At 30.1% G+C, this 19,432-nt stretch overlaps 1 protein-coding gene across 12 annotated transcripts in view; it reads left to right on the top strand.

Annotated features, from left to right (window-relative positions):
* Window positions 1–19,432, top strand: part of Nup188 (nuclear pore complex protein Nup188) — a 173,289-nt gene that overhangs the window by 36,682 nt on the left and 117,175 nt on the right. For 11 of the 12 annotated variants that reach the window (XM_076452137.1, XM_076452103.1, XM_076452093.1 and 8 more), the window contains 10 exons: window positions 6,524–6,616; window positions 7,731–7,787; window positions 9,620–9,688; window positions 11,140–11,187; window positions 11,884–11,970; window positions 12,645–12,721; window positions 15,159–15,230; window positions 16,606–16,648; window positions 17,258–17,464; window positions 18,184–18,273. In XM_076452137.1, the coding sequence (XP_076308252.1) occupies window positions 6,524–6,616; window positions 7,731–7,787; window positions 9,620–9,688; window positions 11,140–11,187; window positions 11,884–11,970; window positions 12,645–12,721; window positions 15,159–15,230; window positions 16,606–16,648; window positions 17,258–17,464; window positions 18,184–18,273 (843 nt within the window). Of the gene's footprint in view, window positions 1–1,582; window positions 1,631–6,523; window positions 6,617–7,730; window positions 7,788–9,619; window positions 9,689–11,139; window positions 11,188–11,883; window positions 11,971–12,644; window positions 12,722–15,158; window positions 15,231–16,605; window positions 16,649–17,257; window positions 17,465–18,183; window positions 18,274–19,432 lie in introns of those variants that run through there. The other variant, XM_076452146.1, reaches the window with a different exon arrangement.

Here is a 19,432-nt window from a genome sequence, read left to right as displayed (position 1 = left end):
GGTGTCCTAATTTTTTCACATGACTATATGTGTATTTTCTTGCTAACTAAAAATTGTTGGTCTTCAAAATATACACAAAAAGCATCATATTTAATCTATTGACATTTTGAGCAGAGATAATCACATTCAAGGTAAAAGTTATAAATAAAATAAGGCACTAAACAAAGCATTTCAGCATGACTAAAGAAGAGTATTGTTTTATTATATTTTCTGTTTTTTTTCATTTGTATGAGTTTTAGGTTTATCAATAGCTTGTTGATTTCTTTTTTTTAATACTATGAGTGTGTAGTAAAGGGACTGAACAATTTGTCCTCAGTATTTTTTATTAACTTATTTATATGAAAATACACATTAACTGAAACTTTCTCCAGGACGAAGAATCGGAGAACAAATGTCAACAATATAAATATTGTAGTCTTGTTTTACATACATTAAGAAAGCTAACTTTGAATAAATATTATCTAAAAAGGTTGTCTAGGTTGAAGATGAGTGTGTCTTGATCTTATTTTCGTGTAATACATTGTTTGAAAAAAAAATACCATGCTGCCCAGTCTAAGTAAAACATTGGCCTGATCTTGCGTTTTTTTTTCCTTTTGCCTAAGTTGGGATGTCAATCATATTTTACAAGTATGATAAAGATGCAGAATTTATTTGACTTTTGGAACAAGTGTCATCCCATGATTACAAATGACATAGTATCTGATTTTCCAAGCCCCACTTTATATAAATTCTTTGTTGTGGAAATTAACTTCTGAAATTGATTTGGTACTCAGTTATTTTAAATATGTCATGTTTCATTTACTTATATTACTTTCTTATTCTAATTGTAAAGGAGAAAACAGTTTATGTTCTGGGTTTAAATGAACATTCTCCTAACTATTATTATTTGTGTATGTGTGTATTTATCCTATTCTGCTTTTGCAATTCCGAGTTTTCTGGTTTTAGAACAGTTTATGTTCTAGGTTTAAATGTTCTAGGTTTTACTAATTATTAGTAGTTGTGTATGTGTGTATTTATCCTATTTTGTTTTTGCAGTTCCAAATTTTCTGGTTTTAGAACATTTTGCAAAAGTTTTGGATAAGTCATGAATTTCATCTGGTGAAAAGTATACAAATCACAGGTTAAAATAGCATTTGTATTATGTAATTGTTTTTTGTCCATATTTCTCTGTTTAAGAGTTTTAAAATTTATAGATTACTCATATTCCAACTAACTGTGAAAAGTATCTTTATGTATTCTTGAAAATCAATTTTCTGATATGATATATTTTCTTACAAAATAGTGTGATCGTAAACTGAAAAGGTCTTTACCTAAATAAAAATGGCCACATTGATACAGTGGAACTGATTTGATTGACTCTTAGTATCTCGTGTGTCTTTCTTTAAAGGAAATGTTTTTGAAACCTGCTGATGCAGTCCCCTTTTGGCAGTTTTCTTTGTGCAGAAATGGACAAGTGCATGGAGGAGTAGCACTGCTGGCCGATTTTCCTTTACACTGGTTGAACTCAAGCTTGCTCTCCGTCGATCTGGCAGTAGATCGATTGGACCTGATGATATTCACTAGATGTTGCACTATCTCTTCCCTGGTTCTCTAGAAAATGAAAAAAAAAAAAAGAAAAATTCCATGGCAGGTATTTAGTTTTAAAGGAAGATTAACTTCCCAACTGGGGTGTTCAGGGATATTTATATCTCCTTTAGCCCTGTTCATAATAGAATTTTGATATGTGCATTGGAAGTTTGAATTAAATTTTCCTAATTTTGTTTCCTATCAGATAATTGTGTAGATTGACCAAGTGAAGGTAGTTCCAGAAAAAAGCAATGGATGATTCTCTTGCTGTCCTTCTGGTTGTTTTTAACCTGATCTGGTAGAAGAATGCTTTTCCTGAGGCTTGGCATTGGGCTATTGTTCTCCCTTTTTTTAAGACTGGGAAAGATCCCAAGATTTCTTCAAACTGTTATCCAATTGCTTTAATGAGCTGCCTCTGTAAAATCTTAGAGAGGATGGTTAATGGCAATCTTGTTCGGTTCCTCAAATCAAACAACCTCCTCTTGCCTAACCAGTGTGGGTTCCGACAACAGAGCTCCACCTTGTACCACCTAATTTGACTTGAATTGTCAATCAGAAAAGCCTTTCTCATTCATGTTTCTATACTTTTTACCTTGAGAAGGCTTATGATATTATGTCGAGGTATGTTATTTTGGGAGACCTCCATTCATGTGGGTTGTGTAGCCATTTGCTCATTTTTATTAAACATTTTTTAATAGACAAGCAATTCCAAGTCTGTGTAGGTTCAACACTTTCTCATTCTTTACCATAAGAACTTGGAGTCCCTTAGGGCTGTGTCTTGAGTGACACACTTTTCATTAGAAAGATTAATAACATCACTGGATAATTCCCTCCTACAGTTGCAAATGACTTCCATATTGTACTTCAGTTATTAAGCATAAGGTTTATTGAGCTGCAGCTACAGACTGCTCTCAATCATTTACTGAAGTGGACCACAGTAAATGGTTTTACCTTTTTTACTTCTAAAGCCATTTGCATGCACTTTTGCCATCAATGGAGTATTCAACCCAATTCCAAGCTCTGTCTCGGTGAAGTTGTGCTTTCTACAGTCACTGAGGCAAAATTCTTGGTACTTATATCTTACCATAATCTGACTTTTATTCCATTCATCAAGCAGCTCTGTATCAATTTTACAAGGTCACTGAAAATCCTCCATGTCCTCTTTTCCACCCTTTGAATGGCTGATCAAGGTTCTATGTTCAAGATCTAGTGTGCCCTCATTTGACCAAAACTTGAGTATGGATCTCTGGTCTTTGGCTCTGCAAGAATCTTGGCCTTGAAGATGTCATACCCCATTTATCATCTGGGGCTTTGGTTCTGCACTGGGGCTTTCTACACTTTTCAAGTTCAAAGTTTGTATACTGACTGTTATGAACCTCTTCTACACATCTGCCATTTGCAACTGTCTTTACTGTATACTTCAAAATTTCAATCCCAACCACAGCATCCCACCTGAAGTTTTGTTTTCCTTCACTAGTGGGCCATGCTTTATCAGAATAGATGGTCTGCCATTGTTCCTTTTGGTTTTCATGTCTAGTTGTAGCTGGCTGAAATGGGTCTGTTTTTGAATGACATTGCTGTCTCCACTGGTTAACCCATCCCACCATGGCGTATTATGATCCCCACTTGTGATCTTTCTTTGGGTCATCTGAAGAAGGTAGATACTCCCAATTGGAAGTACCATCTTCTATTTGCTAAACATCTTTCAAATTATCCTTCCAATCCCATTTATACTGATGATTTGAAATCAGATGACTCTGTGGGTTCTGCTGTGGTATGTTGTTGTTTGGTGGTTGCATACAGGATTGTCTCTACACTTTGTGTTTAGTGCTGAATAGTATACCATTTCTCTTGTTTTGTAGAAGCTCTGCAGTGCACCAGTTGTACTTTTTATACTGACTTGCTTAGCTCACTACTGGCCCTGGAATTTCTTCATCTTACTTTTTGCCCTGTTCTTGTTGATGTTCAAAAATGACTGGTTCATTTCTGTTTAACATCTACTTCTATCCAGTTCTTTTGGATATCAGGCCATGCTGGTATTTGTGGGAACAAGCTCACTGACAGTGCGGCTAAGTCCGTCTGCTCTTGTGCCATAACTGCTGTGCCTGTTCCGTATGTAGTGTATGGTCCTGTATTCAAGGCTCAGCTTAGCAACATTTGGCAATTGACTTGGAGTGAGTAATGTGATGACAAGCTTTTCCAAATCAAACCTTCTGTTGCTCTTTGGCCGTCTTGCTTCCATAAGGATCGGAAGGAGGAATTTGTCCTGGCTAGGCTTGCATTGGTCATAGTTTTTTAACTCATTGTTTTATTTAATCTGAACCTGATACACCAACGTGTGGTCTGTGTGGCATTCAAGTCATAATAGCCCACATTTTACTGTCATGTCGTCATTATGACCACGAGTGACAGCACCATTTTAGATGTGTTTACCATGTGTTCATACCTGATGTTGGACAGTGTCATTGGGGATGGTGACACTGTCCCCATAGATGTGTTTTTATTTTTTAAGGGTCATCAGCCTTTTTAATTCTATTTAAGTTTTTAATTCAAAAAATTAGCTTTTGTTTTGTTTTAACATGTTTCCTTTTTACATATTTTAATAATTTTACTTTTATTTGTATTTTTTACTGGTTGTTTGGCACAGATAGCCTAGTTGCTTTGCACCAATAAATGCTAAACGACCAACCAACCAACCAACTAAGTAACAAAATAACTTTCATCACAAATATTTAATGCATGCCTCTATCCTGTCACCTCCTACTTCTGCATATCCACATGCAAATGATAATGCAGTAGTTCCCCACCAGTAGGAACATGACACCACTCCTATCATAATCAGTACTCTCTTCACATCTGCACTCAGAGATCCATTTACAACTTACTTGATATAAAATACATGAGCTCATATATACATTTTACTGTTGTTGATGAACAACCATAACCTTGTTTTGTTTCTTCTCTCTTAAGCATGCAGTAAACTGCAATAGAATGTGTTGTATTGTTCTCTGTTCCATAGCATTGTCTCTCAGCAATAAGTATCTACTCCTTTGCAACTTAGGAGCTTAAATTTCATGCCCTGTTTATATATGTTATATGACCAGTGTCTCTACTTTGTTTTTAAATCATATTCTTATGTTATATACTGACAGACACTGATCAATGTTTAGTCTTTCTGCCATGGTTTAATTTTTTTCTATATTTTGGCTCTTTTAAAAGTTGATCTACACTATGTTTTTGAGATCTTTTTTATCAATATGGACTTAAGCTGATGTTTCTTTTGATAAGGACTATCTGACTGTTTTGACAGATATTCAGATATATTTTGTGGCAGTCTATGCCCTGTTTTCAAATTGCCCAAGCTCTATTTTACTAATTTACTAATTTTTAACACTGCATATTCCCCTTTATTCTACTGCTTATTTTCTCATATTATTAGCAACAGCGTTATCACATTGGTTGTCATTTGGTTACTTGTGTTATATATTTCATTAATTACCTCTCTAATGATTACTTAATTTTGGAACCCTTGTCTTCAATCAGGCAAGTGCAAGTAATTGCTATAATGTTATACTGGATATCACTGTTGTAATTACACAAGTATTATTAATAATTGATTAATATTTATAATTGTTATTAAAACGTACTAATTGCTGATTAGCTTGTTACATATGTCTGAAGGCTTATAACTCTAAAAACTGTGTTTTGAGATTCATGGTGGGCACAACACAGACAGACCATTGTGTAGTTTTACACTGAACAACAAACAAGTTGTTTAAAGGCTTTAGACAGCAATGCCCTATACCTAACCTGATGTAAACTTTTTCTTACCATCTCTACAATAATGTATCATTATTCAAAAGATATTTCATAAATATTGTAATTTTAGTGATCATTTTACTTTGGATTCTATAATTTGAGATTCTGATTTATAACACTTTAAAATGAGACATTTGAATATGCTTTTAGATTCAGTGATTTCCTGTTTTGGGTGGCATTAAATTAATGATGTGTACATTTGGTACTGCATTTTGCTTGCTTATGCTTTTGTTGATGTGATCAAACATTTTCTGCATTTGCCCTCTTGATAGATGGGTTGTTGCTATGAGGTGAATCAGAAACAGCTTTTCAGGCTTTGCTTCTGGTTTTGCATGTCACCTGGATGTCTCCAACAAGTTGGAACTGAATAATTTATCTTGCAATGTCTTTCCTGCAATTACACATTTGTTATATCATTTTTACCTTTTTTTCCTGCACTAGAGTGATTTCTTTTGGAAAATATGCTGAAACAAATGTAAGCAGATAGGATATTGACTAGAGCTGGCAATTAATTTAATTAACCAATTTAATTAATCATTGAGAAGCTGATTAGGATAATTTAAAATTATTGATTAATTAAAATTATTAGTAAATCAGTGAATGTCAGGAAAATACTCAACCTATCAAAATTACTGTTTTCAGTTATTCCAGTTATCCAGGTAATCAAAATATTGCCATTATAATTTCTCATTATTTTTGGTTAATTCAAAGTTGCCTAAAGATGCACAAAAATAATCAACTAATTAAAATAATATTTTAGATTATTACAATTTTTTATTATTCCAAATATTTAAGTATCATATGAGAATATATAATTAATTAGTTTAATGTGATTGCTCAATGAGTCTAATGATTAGTTTGTTAAAAATTACACGAATTGCCCAGCTTTAAAGTGACCAAAATGAAGGAAGTACATGTGATAAATGGCTGATCTTGCCAAATTTTCATGTGACAGAGATTGAGATATCATACAATATCTGCTGTTAATAAGGTGGGGTGGGAGAAAGTAGAAAAATCAACATAAACAGATATTTTAACAATGTATTAGAGACTTTAGATGTTTATAGTAGAGGTAAGTAATCCGTTAAATTGTTTTTTAAGTGAAATTTTTAACATTTTAATTTTTGTTATGTTTCAGATATGGAATTTTTATTACTCAGAACGTTTCTACATTATTCTATGTATGAAGCATATTCTTGGACATTGGCAGGATTCGTCACATCCATACCAGGTGAGATTTATATAAATCTGAGTGTTTTTATAATATTTTTTATAAAAAAAAATTCAAAGAATAGTTATTTGCAAACCCTATTTAAATTCTAAATATAATGTTTATAAATAGTATTAATCAGTTTGGGCATTTGTAACTATATTATATATATATATGGTAAAAATAAATACATTTTAATGAAGTTAAATAATAAAAATTAGAGAAATTTTACTTAATTTCTAATAACTGTTTTTAGTTAAGAATAAGGTCGGTTAACAACTTGGCACTACTTTACGTGGATGTGTACTTTGCTGCATAAAAAGAGTTGTTTAGACTGTGATAGTCACAGTAGACTTGGTGAATGGGTGGTGGTTGGAAGCTACACTAGTTTGTTTGAATAGCTGGATGGGAGACTTCATGCTTGTATAGTTTGTTTACTGTACTGTCAATATTAGTGCCTTTCTGCCATGCTGGGGGCTGGAATGCTAACATCAAAAGGTAAGTTTTCATTTTACTTACCCCCTAATGGTAGTACCTTATTTCCTTATTATTTTCTTTATTTCAATTAATTCTTTACTTTGAAGAGCAGTCACCTTCCCACAACTGTCTGCAGGCAGTCAAAGGTGATATAGATGTGGGATGTTGTAGGCTTAAACACCCATATCTCACTCTCATACTTTCTGTTTCCAATTTTATATCTATTGTTATTCTTTATTTCTTATGCGAGACTAGCAAATGGAGGTTAAGACTGGTAGACAGTGCATCTCCACTTCCACAGCCACCTCCAAAACCTAGGGTATATTTTATAATCCCACATTGTAGCTTGTACCCTGGGATCTTCTCAGCTGATGCATCATTTTTTGTTTAATATGTTTTTGTTTTGGCTTGGTTTTGAGTTAAAACAAAGTAATATGATGTTGAACTGCATTTTTGTGTGTTAGAAACAAGATGATCTTAAAATAAAATTAATAAAGGTTTGCCTGAAGTAAAATATCTTGTGTTTTATTTCATTTGACTTGTTAATCATCCTATTTTGATCAAAATGTACTTTTCTAATGCTCAAAATGTTTGTCAGTAATTCTTATGTTAGTGATGAATTTGTGTATTAACAGTTCAAATTTTTCATAATTCTCAGGAACTCTATGAAGGATTTCTAGAAACTATAAATAAGGAAGGGGGTCTTGTACATAAGGTAGGCCTCTTGTACAATTGCAAGTTGTAATATTTTATGAAAAAACTAATGAAAGGTTGTTTTGTAACTTTTAAAATTTAATAAAATGCTAAAAATGTAAGATATAAGTGTTTATTTTTGTAATTACTTTTTTGTAATGCAGTTTTGATTAAAATGAATAGAAAGATTTTTTTATCAGAAATTCTGCTTATTTTAATTTTCAGGTTATTTTTAACCCTTTTGAGATGGGAACAGCATATTGTCATTTCTATATTTTAAGTTACAAAAATCAGTAACTCATAAATGACACTATATCTGGAACAAATACTTTTCAGGCATAAAATTGATAATTCAATGTTTTTTAATCTAAATTTTAATTATTTTTTTTGCAAATATGTTGGACATTTGGTTCAAGGAATAGATTTTTTATTGTTTGGTGTTGATGATCCAATTTTATACTATAGTAACTATTATTCTTTCTAAAATGAAGGTACATTTGTAATATGTGATTTTGGTGTACAAATGTCACATATTCCATATGATTAATATATGGAAAAAAGTTTAAATTTTGCCAAATGCTAGGTTCAGGAAAAAGTTAATTTGATCTGTTTCATTCTAATTTAGCTTCAGGTACTACCCTATATGCCATTAGTCTATTAGTGATGTTATCTGCTGTTTCAATTCTTTTGTGACCACCACCTTGAATGTGAGGTTGTGTTTTGACTATCACGTAGAGCTGGTACACAAAGGTTTCTTTCTGTGAATGTAAATATATCTTTGTTGAACTAGAATTATCTTGTAGTTATTCTTGTATATAGCTAGTATTCCTTGTAAGAATTATATTGTATACTGTATGTTATGTTAATCACTGCCTTATGTAAGTTACACACTAAAGGAGTCATTCTGTAAGGTTATACTTGTCTGTTTGAACTGTTATGCCACTTGATTTGGCTAGCAGACCCTGCACAAAACACAGGGGTACATTAGTTTATAGTGGAAAAATAAGTAGGGAGATTATGTTTTTAATGTAAAATGAGTGTGACCTCTGAAATGGGTACCTGAGGGTTGTTGAATATAACACTAGGTGATATTTTACCTGTGATCTATGATGACGAGAAAACCCACTTGTAGAGTATTTACCTGATTAAAAGTGTAGTAGAGGACAGTACTGCTAATTTTATTCTGATGATGACACAACTTTGTAGCATCAGTGTACAAGTAAAGCACTACTGAGAAATTGACTAGTTCTGATGTTGAAAGCACTGCAACCATTCTTAACGTGTGTACAGTAAAGAATAAGATTTCTTTGTTAATTTACTTTTAACAGTTGGGTTCAGTTTCTTATTTCAATGGATGGAGGTTCTTTTTCAGTCTTTATTACTTGAAGATTTTATACTTCATCTGTTGGCTATCAGCATGTTCGAATATCATATCAGACAGAGAGGACTGTAAATTAATAGAAGCTAATATAGTTAAGAAAGAGAAATGTGAGGTAGCAGGATACAAAGAAGAGGTTGTAAGGAAAACAAAAAGATTTGTATAACAGAGGAACAAAGAAAAATGTAACATTAGAGGAGAGTAAAGAGTATTGTAAGTTATTAAGAAAAGAAAGAGGTTAAATGCATGTATGTAGAAAGCAGAGCCACTTAAGTGAAAAATATTTTCATTTTGTGTGATTTCTTAAAAGATAGTGAGGAGTAAGCAAATGACAGGTGTAAAAAAAGAGATGTGAAAGAGTTGAGTAAAGAAAAAGAATAAAACTGAAGGAATGAGTTTAGTGAACAAACTTTGAAAACACGGCTCATGTAGAAATGTTTTCTTAAGTCTTTCCTTTGTTTTCTTTATTGTTTTAGTTAATTAATCAGCTAGAAACTCTAACAACATTGGAAGGGCCTAACAGAGATACTCATGGTCAGTACATGGTAAGTTGGATAGAAATCTTTATTTGATGTGTGTTTGGTAATAAAAGTTTAAAAACATTACTGTAAACAGTATAGGTGAAATAAAATTATCAGGATTTATTGCATAAAATCTGCTTCAGATGTATTTGGGAGTCAGATGTGGCCTAGTTGTTAGTGTATTGAATTGTGGATCATTGACTTTTACTGGAAAATTGTGTTTTATACTTTGGGTTATGAGAATGATGGTAAACTTCCACTATTGAATTAGAGTAGCTCAGGTGTCAGCATCAGGTGTTAACCCATTCACTGTTGCTGCAATATACAATTCTAGGTGCTTCTACCCCTATCATACTGCAGCTGGAACAAATGTTTTGTATAGTCGATGCTGTTTAACTTTCCTCTGGTAGGTTTTCCCATAGTTGATGCTGTTTGCAACATCCTCTGGTAGGTTCTGGTTCATGATCTTGACTGTTATCACTAGGTGGATAGCTAGCATCCTTTTGTCTCATTGCCTCTTCATCATTATGTGTTTGAATGCCAATTTAACTCAATTTCACTATTGTCCAAACTATCTGAGTAAAGTGCATCAAGCATATTTACATAGTAATTATGGTTAGTACTTGCTATTCTACTGATGCAAACATTGTCAGCACACAGTTGCCATATATTCCACTTAAGTATCTTATTAGTTATTGAAAGGCTAAGTGGAAATAGTAATAGAAACCCTATATCAACATAAGATGGGTTGCCAGTAAATATTTTCCAACTCATTTTACTTTCATGCATCACAACTGGCAATTTTTAATGAGAATGTTACAGTGGGCGAATTAGTTGTCTTTCCTCTAGCTTTTCATTTCAAATTTTGTGTGGCAAGTGCAACTACAGATAGCTCTAGTACAGCTTTGTGCAAATATCTGAAAAAAACAAGGCAGATAAATTGAATGACAGTAACAATACTTATGAAATAATATTACATATTCAAAGAAGTAAATGTAGTAAAGATAAAAAAGTTAGTCTTTGTCATTATTGTATGTTTATATAGTTTCAAAGAACTAAAGAAATGACTGAACACAATAAATATAGTAAAGATTAAAAAAAACAAAAGACCAAGTGTATATTTTTGTTGTAGGTTTATATAGTTTCAGAAGTGTTAAATGACTGAGGATAATTACTATCATCCTTTACTAAACATAAAAGTTAAATTAAACTAAAAAATTTCAGAAAGAAAATATGTATGTATTTTAGCGATATATTTTTAAGTAGTTTTGCTATTCTGAGTATTTTGTTGTGTTTGTATCTGGTAGATTTTTTTTAAAACAATTGTCATATTAAGTTATTTTTTATGTGGTTATTAAGTTTATTTAATCTTGAAAGAGAAATTGTGTATTTCACTATTTTTATTATTTTTGTTTTTGAATTAGTTTTTTTTACATGTAAATCCAATAATTAAATTTCTATGATGTTTATTTCAGACTGAGAATCTTACATACAGCTGGATGACATTCAATTTGAAGGAACAGGTAAGCTTTGTGTTTCAAATCACAATCAATACACTGTGGTGGCAGGTGGCCATTTAAACTAAGAGATTAGTATGAAACATTTGTCCAACTTTTGCTCTGCAGCTTTATAACTTAAGTCAGCCATTAATGATTTTTGTTCTCTGTTTACATTTACTATTGCTGGATTGACTCAGTTTTTCTTTTTTAGTTGCTGTCAGTTCTTATTTTTTTAATCTTAATTGTATCTCTGACGATTATTTTTTCTCAGTGCTTATTAGTCTTTTTGCTCAGCTTTTTCTTTTATAAAGGTTTGGTTTTATTAATTCTAATATTGTTGTTTATCCTTGCATTTTTATTCAGGCTTAAATCAAAACTGTGTTTGTGTATATTATATATTAATTATAAAATGTGTATATGTGATTCAGTTATCTTTCTTTTGATTTTTTTTCTAGGTGTTTTTCTTTAGGTTTTCTTTGATCTTTAATTTCATCTTGAAAAATTTTATCCAAAATTTTATTCTGAAAGAAAATCACACATCATTAAGGCTTAATACTGGAAACTCAGTTCTTAACAACTTATTTTGTTTCAACTGTGTTTGATAAGAATATTGGTGTGGTTTGCATTAAATTGTGCTTGTAATGAATGTATACTAATCTGATATCATTGTGGATGGCTTTTATAACTAAAATAGTGATACTTGTGTGTGTGTGTATTTAGTGTGAGCTGCTTCAACTGTTGCTGTTGTACTACAGAGAAATGGAACCAGCTGTTGAAGAAGTCCAACAGCTATTGATCATTTTTCAAGTAAGAATAACTTGTACAGTTTCTTTACATTTTTATATTTTATATTCTATAATACATTGATGCAATGTCTTTAAACCAATATTTTGATGAAATCTATATTTTGTGTAAACAATTTGGATTTAGTTTGATTACTCTGAAAGTGGGATTTATGTTGCATTATACAAGCACTATTGCTAGGTTAAAAATAGAATTTCATTATCATTATACTAGAAACATTAAATTTAACAGGAGAATAACAGTAATAACTATTAGATTTAAATATTTTTAAAACTTCTTCATATTTTACTGTTATTTCTGTTTAATTTTAACATGATTATTTTAATGATTTTAACATCTTGTCAGTATTGTTTTTTAGTTATCTAAACTAAACATATACTTAACTGAAGTTTGTTTATACATAATTTGCAATAACATTCTTTGTCAGTTTTAAACTTTTAATAAGCTGTAACACTTATTTTTTAAAAGTATGATTCAGTTTGATTCAAAATTAAAATATTTCTTGTGTAATATTTTTTTAAGTTATGGTAGCTGGAATTATTGGCAAAATAATATAAAATTAAAGTTGAAATTATTTTCCTCTAGTTCAGTAAAATTAAGTGTAAGATTTGGGAAAATTTCAATCTATTGCTTAGAGATTGGATGATTGTCATTCTTAATTTCATGTTGAATAACAGAAACACAGTTTTGGCCTGAAACAACCATACCGACAACTTGTTCACGAAACCTCTCAGTATTTAATCGACTTGATTGGGTATGTTTCAGACTCTTGTTATTTATTTCTGAGCTTTTTAGTGATGAATTAACGAAGGAACAATATTCAGATATTACAGCTACAAGTAATTATTTTTCCAAAAAATATTTACTTTTTAACCAAATATTTTTAACACTATTTTTACCAGGCTAGGCTTAGAGTGCAATAAACCTGAAGTTGTTTTGAGCTAAATGCATTGTAAGAAAAACAATACAAATAAAGAAATTGCAAACAAACACCAGGTTTCATGCTGGATTAATCATGTGTTTATTAACAAAAATCTTGTTTTCAAAAGGATGGTTCATAAAATGATCTGTGAAGCTGCTGCTGTTATTTAAGGGAACTAGAACATAAAGTACATGAAAAGTAACTAAAAAAGTTTATTAAAGATACTACTAAAATTAAACTCCTTGACCTTGTTATTTTGGAACTTTTTTAAACTGAAAGAACATTATAGGCAAATATATGAAATTATATGCTGCTCAATATATGTTTTAAAAAATAAGTTAAAGAAGTTTAACTTGAAAGTTTAATTTGAATAAGGCTATAAAAACTATGACAGTAAATATCATTAATCATTATAAAAATATTTTTATTAACAGTGTTTTGCATATAAACTTTTTTAAAGGATATTTATATCATGCACACTTTCTTTATAACTGAAAGAGACATGAATATTAGAAGAACAAGTTTATCTAATAAGATATAAGTAACAAAATGTAATGGTATGTAATATCTGTTGTATATCATTAATCATAACAATACTGATGCCGACGAATTCAAACTACAAAAGAAAGGTAATTAAAGAACATATAGTCAATATAAGTAGTGGACTAGAAAAGCTAAAATAAATTGTATTTACAATTAAAAGGAATACAACATTAAAATCATTACACAATAAATAGTTATTAAAAACAAGGACTTGCCCTAAAAAAGACTCTTATGACACCATTTTCAGGAGTAACAGTAAAGATATGGTTGGAACTTGTGTATCCACATAATCATTTATATTCCTATAACACCATTTAGGTTTAAACTACCAAGAGTTAGGAAACATATTTATAATTTCTGGACCTGGACTAACTTCTTTGTTTCAATATGATATATTTGTTTATTTTCTATTTTATTAGTTCCTCTTTTATCAATTGGTATTAGCAGAACATGTGGTGGGAACATCTTGTATTCTGCTATACCAATTTATTTTAGGGCATGTCTTTGTTTTTAATAACTCTTTATTGTGTAATGATTTTAATGCTGCATTCATTTTAATCATAAATAGATGTTTTACACAAGTATCCTTTTAAATTATGTATAATAAATTCATTATGAAAAAGACATTACTTTATACATTCTTTAAATTCATGACTAATTATTAAACAGTTAAAAGAGACAATTTATTATAAAGACCATCCATGATGTGGGATGATCTTTTTTTGTAATTGACAGAGACTGTGTGTTTTTTCTTACAAGAAATGTTTTTGTTGTTTTTAAGATATTAGTAGTTGTTACTTGTTTGTCTGTTGTTTAATTTTGGTGTTGATGTAATGAGTGGCAGCAGCACTGTCATGTATGTTCCATTGATTAATTCACTTTAACATTCTCTGAAACTTTATGAAGATCATCATGGCCAGTCAATGAAGAATTAACTAGTTGTGATTTTCAGTTTTTATGTTGGTATTGAAAGATTTTGAATGGATAATTAGTCACTGTATAGGTAAGAACTTGTAATGACAACAGATTATTGTATTTTATTCTTTTCCGTTTCATGACTATAATTGAATATATAATCTGTAATTTATTTTGCTTTATTATTTGAGATAACTAACATCAGTATTGTTATGAGGAGTGATGTGTTATATATTATTACAGTTTTTCATTTGTTGTTCTGATGTCTTATTTAAATATGCTCTTTCATTCCCAATGTATTTTCCAATTGTAGAATGTTGATTTGACATAAGTATCCCTTGATAAAGCTGATACAGTGAAACATGAATAAAAATACATTTGGATGTGATTAATTATATTTATTATAAGTTTTTCATTGTTTGTAATTTTCCAGTTGCACATTTTGATTTTTAAATTAATAACAAATTTGTCATAAAAATAATTCTGCTTGTGATTAATCATATTTATTTCCATTTTTCAATGTCCTTAATTTTCCAGTGCACATTATGATCTTCAAAATTAACAATAAATGTAATAGTCTCATGTTATAAAGAGAAGAAAACTGTGAGTTTGTTACAGCTGATGTTACAGTTATAAAAGATTAATTTGTGAATTTGGTAACTTTTATATAGGACTCGTTAACCAAGTTAATATCTGCATTGTTTCAAAATAGTTTTAATTTGTCTCATAATCATAGAGTATGGATGAATGAAACATTTTTTTTCCTAAAGTGTGAAAGTTTCCAAAATAAAAGCAAGACTGTTGTTTATAGATACTTGGAAGCTCTCTTGGCAGTGGAGGTGTTGGAACTGGAGTGGCTTTTTAAGTCTCAAGAACAAGAAATGTAAGCTTCTTTTTTAAAATTAATGTTTATTGGTGTAAATATTTGGGTATCAAATTAATAAAAATGCTTCAATTTTAGCATGAAATACCTTAAAATCTAATTATTTAATGATAAGTGTGTATCTGTATGAATTTTACAATGGAGTTAGAATTTATTTGTTTGATATTATTAAAAAAGAATCAAGGAAATTTAGAAAAAATTTAACTTATTTTTTATGAAATAATAAGAAACAGAACTTGAGCTAGATATGTATTTGCATCTTATATTTTTTATAAGTTCTAGTATATATTATTTTTGCATGATACATTTCTGAGGTGTTTTATGTTTTTTAGTCTTTAAGAATTATTTTAAGTTGGTATTCATGATGGCATAAAACATATCAGATTTGAGTGAAATTTTATGAAATCTACAAATTTAACAAAATCAATCTTAATTAATTCTAATTTTCCCAAAATTTAGAACTTGAATTAACACAGTGTTTATATGCAAAAACGGCTCGTTTGGGCTGAGAAAACACTTTTACATAGAAGAGCGAACAACGTTTCGACCTTCTTCGGTCATCGTCAGGTTCACAAAAGGTTTAACTACAAATGTTAAACGATGACCAAAGAAGGTCGAAACGTTGTTCGCTCTTCTATGTAAAAGTGTTTTCTCAGCCCAAACGAGCCGTTTTTGCATATAAATTTCTCAACAAGTGGGTTTCTCGTCATCACTGATTAACACAGTGTTTGGTTTAAATTATGTACTGTGTTCTATGGATTACACTACAAAAGTCTAAATCTAATATATAAAAAAAAGTATTTCCCAAGTTTTGCATAATGGTAAATAATCAAACAGTATAGCCTATGTTTGCAGAAGAACAACTAATTTAATTTTTAGAAGTGAAATAAAAAAGCTTCAATTTTTGAAAAGAGAAAATAACTTTTTTTACCAACAATTTTGTACATTGTCTAATTTATTTTACTATTATCAGTACTTTTTGATCTAATTTGTTAAACTGTTATTAAGATAGCATCAGAAACATTCATTAACAAATGTGACTAGTAGTAATGTGAAAACAAAGTTTTCACTTTTATCCCTGAATAATTATAATAAATATTCTATCAGTAAATGTGTGAACATACAATTGTTTATTTTACTTCAGTACTCAGTCTGTTTTTACATTACTATTCAGTATCTAATGTTCTTTTAAAAATTTATTACTATAGTTAAATAAGCAGATTGAAGAGAATTTAAAATACCTTTTAAACTGCCCAAAAAAACATATTTAAAGAGCACAGCCAATTGATGTTAATGTTGTTTAATTTGCCCTGTGTAAAAAGTTTTATATTTTTGTGGAAGAAAATATTATTGCAAGTATTTGTTATTTTTCCAGAGGTACTGATCATTACTTGTTGAGAAAGAAACAAGGCCTTGAGGTTTGTATTATCTGTCTTTTTATTTGTTTTTTAATATCATCTTAGAACTTTATGTTTAGAGAAAGGTTTAAATGTCATAAAAATTCTGAAAAGTTACTGCAAGGTTTTTGAAGCAGGGGGAGGTGTTTCAACTGTAGATAGGCTTTTCAGTGTTTTATGAAAGTATATTTTTAACTTAGTTTTACTTTATTAAAGTTCTATTTCAACTGATTGTTAATAAGTTAAAGACTGTGGTAAGTGTACTTATGTCAATTAGAAGCTGATAAATTTTGTTTAGTGTAGAAGTAATTCATATCATTAACAGAATTTTGTTATACTCTTTTTTGTGTGTGTGTGTGTGGCAAATTGTATTAAGGTATAATTACTGATAATTCAGTATCATCAAAATTGATCAAATTACATTTACTACTCATTACAAAGTAGTTAACTAGCTAACAGGTGAATAAAAGGTCTTTTTTTTGGTTGTCAAATGTTGTTATTACTTTTTGTACAGAAGCCATTGCAGGAATGTGTTAAGATTGTTTACTGTCATAAACTTTTTATATGTATTATGTCATGTTCAATCTTACAAGGATAGAAAATAATAATTATATTTATTTTAACTTGTAGAAGTTAGACAACGTAATTGGAACTTTAGGTAATCATCCACAACATAGTCCATTGCTATTGGCCTGGATGTTGGTTCGTTTTTGGATTAAGGATGCTTCATTGACAAATTCAAGTACCTTTCGTCACTTGGGAAATACAGCTCTTCAATTAGATGTGTTTGAATATCTCTGTAGAGCTTTACAGACACCAACTCTTTCAGGAAATGGGGTATGTATAAAAAGTCCCAATAAAGATACATTTATGGTAAATTTAAAGTAGTTGTTGAGGAGGTATACAGTGTAATTATACATATAGATTCCTAATATTAAATGAAATTATTATAAAATTTTAACCTTTGTGAAGCAATAGCTTATTAAGGGATATACTTTTTATTCATACATGTCAAAAAAGAGTAAGGTAATAATAAAGTAAAAGTATATCCATGTTTAAGAGAGAGGTTTTTAATGGTTTATTCTTTCTAAATTTTTGTTGGTAAAATGAAGTTTTATTCTTTTGAATTTTCCCTTTAGTGGTTTAGGAGTACCTTTAAGGGGTTACACTGATAAAAACTAGGTTTCAATGCTCTTGGTAGGCACAGCACAGATAGCCCATTCTGTAGCTTTATATTTAACACCAGAACAAATATATCTTTCAAAGTTCTCTTTAGTAAAATGTAGGTAGTACTTTTGCATCTTTCAACCATTCTTTGTAAAATTTATTATTGAACCTGATGCAAGTTTATAAGGTATTTCTTGCTACATGTGTAAGGTATCTTTATGAAATCTGTGAAGATATGTCTTGTAAAACCTTTTTCAAAATATTGAACTTTTTAAAATAATTTTGGTGAATACTGTTTTAAGTTCATAAACGTTATATTTTTGAAAATACTTGGAATCTTTATATTGTTTTAAAGTTTTGTGTCTTTGTGTGTCTGTGGATTATTTCAGAAAGTAGCAGTCCTTGCTCATGGAGTAGTGTACAGTCTTCTTTCTGTTTTGCTGTCTGTGTTTCATGTAGACACTTTAGGAAAAATGGAGGTAATGTATTTACCTCTTAATATTATTTCATTTATAGAATATTCAGAAAGGATCTTTCTTGTTAGCTCTTTCTGCCCAGGTATCCTTTACTATGCATGACAATAAGTTTCAGTGTTTTACTTTCAAAATTTTATTAAACTACATTTGTTTATATTACACCAATTAATGTGACATAAACACTTAGCTAATAATCCATATTTAAAAAACACATATGCTTTAATAGCTCAATTACATAAGGAAACTATTTTTAAAAAATTGGGAACTTTACTCTAATGTGACACAGTTCCTGGTGTTGTTATTTTATACAAATGCAGAAAGTGTGTTTGTTAAGTGAAACACCTTTGCTTGGTAATATCAGGGACACTGATATTTATAAACATCTATAAAATAGTGTAACAAATTATTCTAGTTGGGCAGCTGAACAGTGTTTATATATATAACTAAATACTGAGTTGTGTGTGTGTCACATAACACCCACTCATGTTTTGTTGCTCTGTTAATATTTTTTTTTATACATGCTATTTACATCTACAGTCAGTTAACAATTAGAAACATCAATTTTTTTATACTGACAAGTGAGTATAAATTTAGTACTTCCCACCACTTTGATTTGCTGAAAAATCAATGTATCCAGCAAATCAACTAGAGTTGTGTCTTCCCCTTACTCCATTATTTCCAATCCTCTTGTTTAGTTCTACCTACTTTTATTAAGGGTGTTTTAATAACGGATAGAAAGGACAAGTAGTACTTTATGTGATTCTGACTGTTGTAAAGAACTTGGAAGAGAAAGTAGTAATTTCTTCAAGACTGTTGAATGGAAATGCAAGTTGTTGCTGCAAAGGGATATTAATGTTTTTTTAATACATACATATTTTATTTATAAACCCAAGCAGATTACAGATGTTTTAGGTGTACTAGTAGGGTAATCTAATATGTTTTTTATTCTAAATTGTATATTTGAAGCCTACAAAAATTATGTATCTTCACACTCCACTCAAAATATAATGAGGTTTAGCAATAAAGGCACATGAGAACAAAATATATTTCTATCACCGTAACTTTAAGCAAGTTCTAGAAATAATTGTTTTGTATGTAATTTTCATCTATTGTTCTATGCTTTAAGAAAACTGAAATTTAAGCATTTATTAGTAAGTATGTA

The sequence above is a fragment of the Tachypleus tridentatus genome, chromosome 1 (assembly GCF_004210375.1).
Source record: "Tachypleus tridentatus isolate NWPU-2018 chromosome 1, ASM421037v1, whole genome shotgun sequence".
NCBI lineage: Eukaryota > Metazoa > Arthropoda > Merostomata > Xiphosura > Limulidae > Tachypleus > Tachypleus tridentatus.
This window is presented reverse-complemented; position numbering and strand designations above follow the sequence as displayed.